The sequence below is a fragment of the Octopus bimaculoides genome, chromosome 14, assembly GCF_001194135.2.
Source record: "Octopus bimaculoides isolate UCB-OBI-ISO-001 chromosome 14, ASM119413v2, whole genome shotgun sequence".
In the NCBI taxonomy this organism is placed as follows: Eukaryota; Metazoa; Mollusca; class Cephalopoda; order Octopoda; family Octopodidae; genus Octopus; species Octopus bimaculoides.
The window spans coordinates 44,469,760-44,480,699 of record NC_068994.1 but is presented as its reverse complement, the minus strand read 5'-3'; the positions used below and the strand labels follow the sequence as shown (position 1 = coordinate 44,480,699).

At 39.3% G+C, this 10,940-nt stretch overlaps 1 protein-coding gene across 5 annotated transcripts in view; it reads left to right on the top strand.

Annotated features, from left to right (window-relative positions):
* Positions 1–10,940, top strand: part of LOC106872896 (protocadherin beta-4) — a 99,445-nt gene that overhangs the window by 86,253 nt on the left and 2,252 nt on the right. For 4 of the 5 annotated variants that reach the window (XM_014920064.2, XM_052973128.1, XM_052973127.1 and 1 more), the window contains exon 3: positions 8,680–8,818. The exons of the other annotated variant lie outside the window; for it this stretch is intronic. In XM_014920064.2, the coding sequence (XP_014775550.1) occupies positions 8,680–8,818 (139 nt within the window). The remainder of the gene's footprint in view (positions 1–8,679; positions 8,819–10,940) is intronic. 5 annotated transcript variants of the gene reach the window in all.

The following is a 10,940-nucleotide window of genomic DNA, read 5'->3' as shown; positions in this document are numbered from 1 at the left end:
TCCCCCCACCATCACTGTAGCCCTTCCCATCTCCATTCATGCTACTAGTGTATCGACTACTAGTATTATTGATATAACATTATATTGCAACCCGAAATTACTACTACTACTACTACTACTACTACTACTGCTACTACTGCTACTACTGCTGCTGCTTTCAACACATCCACTCAATATCCCAATACAGCATATCTGCTGCTATTAGTACAATGAACTATGGTTTTCTTCTTCTTCTCACTGAGCCTACAACAGCAGCAGCAACAGAAACTACTACTACCACCACCACTACTACTACTGCTGCTGCCACCACCACTATCTTTACTATTGCTGCCACCGTCACTACCAACACCGCCACCGCCACCACTACCACCACCACCATTTGAATGCACAGGGGATGGCTGATCTATCGAAAAGCAGCAGTCTTTGAAATTGGGTCGAAGCAAGCAGCATTGGCTTTCCAGGGTTCTCCCTGCCATTGTTCTTGATAATTCTATCTGTGAAATTCCAATCAGCACTGAGAGCTGTCTTCGCTGATGACAGTCCCTTGAATAATACTGTAAAAACTCTGCCTTACATTCTGGAGCAGGAGGAGAGGACGTGGTTAAGGTTGGGCAGCGAGGAGGGGTAGTTAGTAATGGTGGTGGTGGTGGTGGCGATGGTGGATGGATTGTGTTGTGTTGTGTGTGTGTGTGTGTGTGTGTGTGTGTGTGTGTATGATGTGGGAGGAGGCATGTGGAATGGTAGTTGTGATATTGATGACTAGGGAAGTGTATGTGTGTGTGTATGCCTGCGCGTGCATAAGTGTGTGTGTGTGTGTGTGCGTGCCTGCGCGTACGTGAATGTGTGTATTTCTGAGTATGTGTATTTGTGAGTATGCATGCATGTATGTGTATGTGTACGCATGTGTGTGTGTGTATGTATGTATGTGTGTGCGTATGCATGCGCGTGTGCATGTATGTGTATGTGGGCATGCGCATGCATGTGTGTGAGTGTGTGCATGTATGTGTGTATTTCTGTGCATGTGTGTGTGTGCATGTATGCGTGCATATGTGCGTATGTGTGTGTGTGCATGAGTGTGTGTGCGCGTGTTTTGTGGAATGGTACTGATGATATTGGTGTGTGTGTAGAATGGGACTAGTGTTACTGACTAGGGTTGCACGCGCATGTATGTGCGTGTATGTACGTGCATGTGTACTTCTGTTTATGTGTGTGTGTTCATGTGTTGAATAGTAGCTGTGATATTGAAGAGCAGAGTAGTGTGTGTGTGTATTTTCACATTTGTATGTATGCATGCTTGCGTGTGTATATTTGTATGTGTGTATTTGCATGAGCACATCTGTACATATACATGTGTGTGTGTGTGCGCACGCGCTTGTGTTTGCATGAGAACATCTGTACGTATGCATGTGTGTGTGTTTGTTTGTGTGTGTGTGTGCGCGTGTGCAGCTTGAATAGTTGGGGGGGGGGGCTCATCAGTAAGGAATTATGTGTGTGTGTGTGTGTGCGCGTGTACATTTAGCAAGAGCATGCAAGTTGAATACAGGTTATGGTGGCTGAACAAGAATGTGTGTGTGCTTGCGTGCATGTGTGTGTGCTTGCGTGCATGTGTGAGTCTGTGTGCTTACATGTGTGTAAGTGCAATAGTAAATTTCACTTATGAAGCACATGCATGTGTGTGTGTATGTGTTTGTGTGTATCTGTGTGTGCTTATGGACCTGTATGCATATGTGTGCTTGTGTATGTGTGCATGTGTTTGTGTGTGTGAGTGTATGCATGTGTGTGTAGACAACTTGAATAGTGGGTGGTAGTATTTGGTAGAAGTGATGGCGGAGTTTTGCATTTGCATTTGGTGTGTGTGTGTGTGTGTGTAAGTGTATGCATGTACTATAAAGTGTGTGTTTGTGAATGAATATCTAATATATGGAAAGATGCAATGCAAGGCATATTATATATATGTGTGTGTATGTGCGTGTGTGTGTGTGTGTTTGTGTATATATATATATATATGTGTCTATATGTGTATTTGTGTATGTATGAGCTCCTGCATATCTGTGTCTGCGTGCATAAGAGCAAAAGAATGCACATGTAAGGGTAGGTGCGTGTTTTTGCTGACAGTGTGTGCATGCATGTGTGTGTGTGTGTATGGTGGCGTTTGGCAAGAAATAATCAAATACATCAGTCATATTAAAGAACAAAAACAACAGCGATTCAAATGACTAATGAATGAACATTTAACTGATTGTATGATTGAAAAGTTGACTGAATGAATGTTTGACTCAAAAGATTTGACTAAATAAATGTTGGATTCGATGAATGGTCGCCAGTTGAATGCTTAATTGAAGGTTTTTTTTTTATCTATTTGTTTATTTATTTATTTATTTTATTTACTTTTCTTTTGACTGAAGAAATACTTGAATGAATGTTTGAATAAATGTTTGATGAAAAAAAAACACCCAAAGAAACCGAATAAATATATAAATATATAAATAAATGTCTTGCTTTTTTTTTTTTCGTTTTCTTTTTTTCTTGTTTTTGTTTCATTCAATAAATGTCTTTGTATGAATGACATCCTAAATAATTTCATTTGTTTAGTTCAACTACAAACCATCGTCCCAACTATCACCAGCAGCAACAGCAGCAGTACCCCCACCACCACCATCACCACCACGATCACCAACATTCGCATCTCTAAAACTATATAGGATCTCCTCCATCAATAAAAACTAAAATATTTTCGATGTTATACTACATGTATAACACCACCACTATGGCCAACACTCCCCACCACTATTAACATCACTACTAACCTATAAACATACCTTTTCCCCACTACTACCATCACCACTACAGCCACCACTTATACCATTAAAGTATAACATTGACTACTAACAACATTATCACTAATGCATAACACACACATGTACTCACACACACACACACACACACACACACACAAACACACGCACACATGCACACACACACACACACACACACACACACACATGTATACCATCACTATAACTGGTGTATAGAAATAGTAGCCAAAACGTCCCCAAATGACACCCTACACTCAATTGTCTTGGGAAAGAGAGAGAGAAAGAAAGAGAGAGCGAGAGAGTGAGGGAGAGAGATGGGAAGAGAGAGAGCTGAACACATTGGATGATAGTCCTAGATAAACAAGTGCTTGAGAGAAGACAGGCTAATCATGAATGGAATACCTTTCTTTGATCATAGGCCTGCTCCACCAGAGCTTGACTAGGGTTAAACAACTTCAACCACAACCACCACAGACAATAATATTGCTAAAGTACAAACCTCACCCCATCACCATCACCTTTACTGAAGTGTACACCACTACCATCACCATCACCACAATCCCAATATATAACCCTTTCTACAATAGGCACAAGGCGGATGTGGGGCCAGTTGATTTCGTTGACTCCAGTACACAACTGGTACTTAATTTATTGACCCCGAAAGAATGAAAAGCAAAGTCGACCTCGGCAGAATTTGAACTCAGAACGTAGCGACATGCGAAATACTGCTAAGCACTTTGTCCGGGGTGCTAACGTTTCTGCCCGCTCAGCGCCTTACAATCCCAGAATGTAACACCACCAATTCATCATCATTAAAACATGTCAGTTATACTTCATATTTCAGGTAACATGTTCCATATATAAAGCACCTGTTCTGTATATCAGAAGTCTGTCAAACATACAAGTCAAACATATGCTCTATATTTGAGACAAATATTCTATATGCTAGACAAATTATTTACATTATTTACATTTGACGGATATTTGTCCTCATCTTGTTTGTTGTTAACACAACGTTTCGGCTGATACCTTCCAGCCTTCATCAGGTGTCTTGGGGAAATTTCGAACCTGGGTTCTCATTCCTAAGGTATTTTTCGATGTTGTTGTTGTTGTTATTATTATTATTATTCAGGTCACTGCCTGGAATCGAACTTGGAATCTCGGGGTTAGTAGCCCGCACTCTTAACCTCTATGCCAGGTTCGAAATTCCCCCAAGACACCTGATGAAGGCTGGTGGGTATATCAGCCGAAATGTTGTGTTAACAACAAACTAGATGAGGACAAATATCCGTCATATGTAAATAATGTAAATAATGTACATAATTCCTCATCTCTTAAATATAGAACTGTATGTTAGACAAATGTTCTGTATATAAGACATGAGTTCTATAGTGGGTTAGGGTAGTCACTTCATGATCGTGAAGTCATCAGTTCAATTCCAAGTGGTGTGTTGTGTCCTTGAGCAAGACACTTTATTTCATGTTACTCCGGTCCATTCAAAAATGATAAGATCCTGTATTTCAAAGAATCAGCCTTGTCACATTCTGTGTTATGCTGAATTTCCCTGAGAATTATGGTAAGGGTGTGCGTATCTGTAGAGTGCTCAGCCGCTTGCACATTAATTTCATGAACTGACTGTTCGGTTGATTGGATCAGCTGGAACCCTTGTTGTTGTAACCAGCGGAGTGCCAGTTATATATCAGACATGTTCTGTATATTGAACACATGTTTTATACATCATACAAATGTTCTTTTTATTAGAGATGTGTTCTGTATATCAAACGAAGTTTTCTCTGTATCAAACATGTATTCTGTATACAAAACATCTGTGCTATATATTGGTTTCAAATTTTGGTTCTTGGCCAGCAATTTTGGGAGTGTGGCCTAGTCCATAACATCGACCCCAGTGATCAACTGGTACTTATTTTATTAACCCCCAAAAGGATGAAAGGCAAAGTCGACCATGGTGGAATTTGAACTCAGAATGTAAAGACAGATATATGATCGCTAAGCCTTTTGCCCAGCGTGCTAACGATTCTTTTTTACTCAAGACTGAAATTTTTGAGGAGGGGCCGCTCGATTAGATCAACCCCAGTATGCAACTGGTACTTAATTTATCAACCCTGAAAGGATGAAAGGCAAAGTTGACCATGGTGGAATTTGAACTTGGAATGTAAAGACTGACATAATGTTGCTAAGCATTTTGTCCAGCGTGCTAATGATTCTGCCAGCTCACTGCTGTATGTGATCTATCTATTAAACATGTACTTTATACACCAGGCAAGTGTTCTATATACCAAACAATTGTTCTATATTCAGCCATATGTTCTGTATATCAGACAAGTGTTCTATGTATCAATACATGACCTCAATACCAAACATGTTGATCTATATATCAAACATATTTTCTTTATATCAAACATGTGTTCAGCATTTCACCAAGTGCACTCTAGTTTCTACATGCATTATGTGTCACATATTTTACAACAGTTGTGTTCTAGAGTCAACCATATTATTGTATTGTCAAACTGATTCTATATATTACCCGGTTACCATTTATCAATCAGTATACCATATATAAGTCTTATATATGTGTTAGCCATAAGCTGTATGTAAACTATGTACCAAGTATCAATCATGTACTTATATACCATGTGTCACCAATGTATGTACCATTGTATTATTCACATATCAGCCTTATTCTGTGTATGAACCATATGTGCGTGTGTGCGTGCGTGCGTGTGGAGGTGCGTAGTCTAGTGGTTAGGGTGTCAGCATCATGATTGTAAGATTGTGGTTTCGATTCCTGAACTGGGCGATGTGTTGTGTTCTTGAGCAAAACACTTCATTTCACGTTGTTCCAGTCCACTCAGCTGGCAAAAATGAGTAACGCTGTGATGGACTGACGTCCCGTCCAGCTGGAGGAACACATATGCCATTGAAACCGGGAAACCGGGAAACCGGGAAACCGGGCCCATGAGCCTGGCTAGGCTTTAAAAGGGCGCATTTATTTATTATATATATATACATACATACGTATATACATACATATTTATATATATATATATATATATATATATATATATAAAGTATGGGGGGTTTAGATCACGGGTATGCTATGTAAGTGTTGTGATGGATTCTGTTATTGAATGTTGATATGTTGGCGTCTTTTCTTCTCTGGATGTTTACTATATCAAGATTTTAACCCACATGAATCTATGCAGGATTGCACCTAAGGACTTATGCTCTTGTTTCTACAACATCGGAAAGTTGAACTATGAACTTTTATGCATTTTTTTTTCTTCTCTCTCTTCATCTCCTTATTCCTTTACTCTCTTCCTCTATGAACCATGCAGCATATATATGTGTGTGTATGTGTGTGTGTGTGTGTATATATATATATATATATATATATATATATACACACACACACACACATACACACATATACCATCATCATCATCATCATCGATTAACGTCCGTTTTCCATGCTGGCATGGGTTGGACGGTTTGACTGAGGTCTGGACAGCCAGTGGCTGCATCAGGCTCCAATCTGATCTGACAGAGTTTCTACAGCTGGATGCCCTTCCTAACGCCAACCACTCAGAGAGTGTAGTGGGTGCTTTTCATGTGCCACTGGCACAGGAGCCAGTAAGGTGGGCCTGGCAATGATCATGCTTGGATGGTGCTTTTTACATGCCACTGGCACAGGAGTCAGTTTGGGAGTATTGGCATCGGTCACGATCGGTTGGTGCTTTTTACGTGCCAATGGCACAGGAGCTAGTCAGGCAGGCCTGGCACTGACAATGTTCGGATGGTGCTTTTTACATGCCATCAGCACAGGAGCCAGTGAGGGAGCACTGGCTCCAGCTACGATATTGGTTTTACTTGACTCAACAGCTCTTCTCAAGCATATCATATCGCCTGATGCATCAGGAGTATTGTTAACGGGGCTGGATGTGTGTGGCTGCGATCTCACTTTAGTTGCCAGGTCTTCTCAATCACAGCGTATCTCCAAAGGTCCTGGTCACCTATCGTTGTCTCTGTGATGCCCAATGTTCGAAGGTCATGTTTCACCACCTCATCCCATGTCTTCCTGGGTCTACCTCTTCCACAGGTTCCTTCTCCAGTTAGGGAGTGGCACTTCCTCACACAGCTGTCTTCATTCATAAGTAACACATGGCCATACCAGTGCAGCCACCACATTTGATGCTTCTTATGCCCAACTTTTCTCTCAGGGTGTTTACACTCTGTCATGTATGCACGTTGACATTTCACATCCAGCAAATCATACTAGCTTCATTTCTTTCAAGCATATCCTCAGTATTCATGGCCCATGTTTCACTGCTGTGTAGCATGGCCGTTCGCACACATGCATATATATATCTTTATAATATATTTATATACATACATACATACATACATATATATATATATATATATATATATATATATATATATATATATATATATACGTGTATGTATATTATATACATATGTATTTGTATATTATATAATATAATATAATATATATATATATATATATATATATATATAATATAATATGCTATAATATAATATAATATAAATATATATATTTATCCGTCCTGTACTCAGTGAATCTGCTCATGTCACTGGCTTTGTTCAATATATGAGATGCCATGATATCATTAACTCTATCAGTAGATGAGATGACTAACATGACACCAATAATGCTGGCTTTACTTAGAAGATGAAATGATATGATCTCACTGGCTTTGTTCACTAGATACCATGATATCATTGCTTTACTAAATATATGACATGATATCACAGCCTTCATCCAAATAAATGACATAACATCAGTGGTTTTTATTTAATAGATGATATAGTGTTTAGTGGTAGAGCTCAAATACATCAGCTGTAAGAAGACGCAGTATAAATTTAAATAAATAAAGAAGAAAATAATTAGAAAAACTAGCAGAAAAATCCTTACCATATTAGTAGGCTAAATATATTACACATGTAAGTACAGAAACAAAATTTGCTTCAGAGGTGCAAACCCAGATCCCAAATTTTTTACAGAGTTGATTGTTTGTCAATCTTAATACGAAAACAAACACAGGTATAATAATGGTTTCAAATTTTAGCACAATGCCAGTAATTTCAAAGCAGTAGATAAGTCAGTTATATTGACCCAGTACTCAGCTGGTATTTATTTCATCAATGCTGAAAGTCATGAAGGGCAGAGTCAACTTTGGTGGAATTTTGAACTCAGAATGTAAAGATGGACGAAATGCTACTAAACATTTTGTCCATTGTGCTAACTATTCTGCCACCTCACCATCTTATAAGCACAGGTATAATAATAATAATAATAATAATAATGATGATTATTATATTTGTACACCAATTAAATCAGATAAATCCAATAATAAAAAAGTAATGTTTCAAACCAGTTCAAAAATGTTTATATACTCATTTGTTTTGGCAATGAAGTTCTTGTGGGGTCTGGGGGTGAAAAACGGAAGGGCTGCCCTGGGCAGCACACATTCTAGTTACACTAGTGCCATTAAGGATACACATGTCTGTGGAGAGCTCAGCCACTTGCATGTTAATTTCAGAAGCATGCTGTTCCATCGAACACTCGTCATCATAAACGATGGAATGTCAGTTTATTTCATAGTAACCTAAACCCTGACTTTGTGTTAATAAGATGCAGGTTGATTTTCTGGGACATTCTTTTAAGAAAAAAAAAAAAAAAAAAAAAAAAAAAAATGGTGGAAAATATTGTGTTATTGGTTTTTAAAATTTCAAGAGTTAATTTCAGTTTATATCAGGATTGAAATACAAATACTAATAATTGATGGTTGATATTTTATAGGCCTTCATTCCACAAGTTGAAGTCATACGAGAAGAAAAGGGAGTTGAAGAGAGTCAAAATATAACCACACCATCAACATTGAAAAGAGACCATCGATTTAGAGGGAACACAATCAACAGACATTATGAAGAAATACCAGGTGGGGCAGTGTCTAAATTGCTTTGATTCTATTATATATATGGCATGGCTGTGCAGTTAAGAAGTTTGCTTCCCAACTACATGGTTCTAGGTTCAGTCCTACTGTGTGGTACCTTGGGCAAATACCTCCTATTATAGCTCTGGGCCAATCAAATCCTTATGAGTGGATTTAGTTGACAGAAACTGAAAGAAGGCCATCACCATATTCATTGTCATCATCATCATAATTTAACTTTCATATTCCACATTGGCAAGGATTGGATGGTTTGACAGGATGTGATGCATCCACAACTGTGTTGTAATCTGGTATCTGCCTTGGTATGGTTTCTACAGCAGATGCCCGTCCTAACACCAACCACTTTACAGTGTGTATTGGGTACTTTTTTACACGTCACTAGCACTAAATGAAGTTACCATGCAGCTTGCAAGACTACGAACTTCAAGGGACGTTGGGGTAGGCTTTATGCAAGTGGTGAAAGGTTAAAGTGTCTGAGAAATGTGGGGGAGTGATAGAGAAGGTTCTTATAGAAGAGCTGCATGGCTCCTCTTATTTAATAAGGGAGGGAAAAAGAGACAGAATGATCTGTTGGAGCAGTAGGAGCTATGAAGAGATAGTGGAGATGAAATGTCCAGGTGGCCCTTCAATGCATGAGGGGAACAGCAGTAAAGTGAATGAGGTTGCAAGATTGTATGAGGAGCAGGAGAAGAGAGGATGGAGAAGCAGCCTATTACTGTAAAAATTGGGTAGGGTTTTTGGGGTGATATCAATGAGTCAAGAGTTGGGTAAGAATGAGGGAGGCAGAAGAGTGTGGAGGAAGGGGAAAACAGCAGGGTAGTAAATGATGATATAGTTGACAAGGGTTGGACAAAAGAGAGAGAGAGAGAGAGATGACAAGGTTGAGGTAGGCTGCAGGAGCAGGGGGAGGTAGAGTAGTGTATAGTGGGAGGTAGTTTGCTTCAGTGATGGTGGTTGTGGTGTTGGTGGTGCATTAACCTAATGTGTCAGTGGAGAGTAGAATAAACATAATGCTTCCAGAACCAATTTTCACTGAGGTGAGTAGGCCTTCTCAAAAACCTCATATCACCAGAAATTTTGATTCGTTGTCATCTTCTGTGTGAGACAGAGTGTCCTGGAGTCTGCCTTCACTATTTCATCCCATGCCTTCCTGGATCTCCCTCTCCTGCAAGCTCCAAGCACATTAAGCAAATGACACATTTTTATATGGCCATCCTCATCTATACACATCATATGCCCATACCTGAGCAGTTTTCTTTTTTGCACACTATATCTAACATCTCCTATGCCTAGTTTTTTTTCTTCTCTCAGCACATGTACAGTATGTCTTTCATGCACACTCACATTGCACATCCAAAGGAGCATGCTTTCTTCATTTCTTTCCAGTCTTCTTGAACCCTCTGGATTCAAGGCATATGTCTTGCTACTATGAAGCATTGCAGTTCTAACACCAATATCATACAATTTGCTCTTTACCCTGTGAGAAATAAGCCTTTGCTGCTAACAGTGCCAGTAGCTCCCTGAATCTTCTTCAACTCATCCTTCCCCTGATTACAATATTTTCAAAGTAACTGCCCCCCCCCACTTGCTAATTTATATCTCCCAAATAACAAAATCTATCAACTGTTTTTAAGGAGCCATCCCAGCATAAAAGGGTGTCTAAAAGTTTGTCCCCCCCAACATCGCTTGGCAACCGATGCTGGTGTGTTTACATCCCTGTAACTTAGCAGTTTGGCAAAAGAGACTGATAGAATAAGTACTAGGCTTACAAAGAATAAGTCCTGGGGTCGATTTGCTCGACTAAAGGCAGTGCACCAGCATGGCCACAGTCAAATGACTGAAACAAGTAAAAGTGTAGGATTTCTTAAACATTATATGGTTATGAGGGCTCATCCAAGTACAATAGAAATTAAAGGGGTCTATAGGAAAAAAAACGATTGAGAACCTCTGCTTTAAAACATTGCCTTTGTCTTTGTAGCAGTTTATGATGATGCTGCAATGCCAGTCATTGGGAGTGACTCCTTCTTCTGACAATGCTGCACTTTGTAGTTTAAAAGACATAATTAAAGTGCTGACTACAAACTCCACAAATGCTGAGCTAAACACT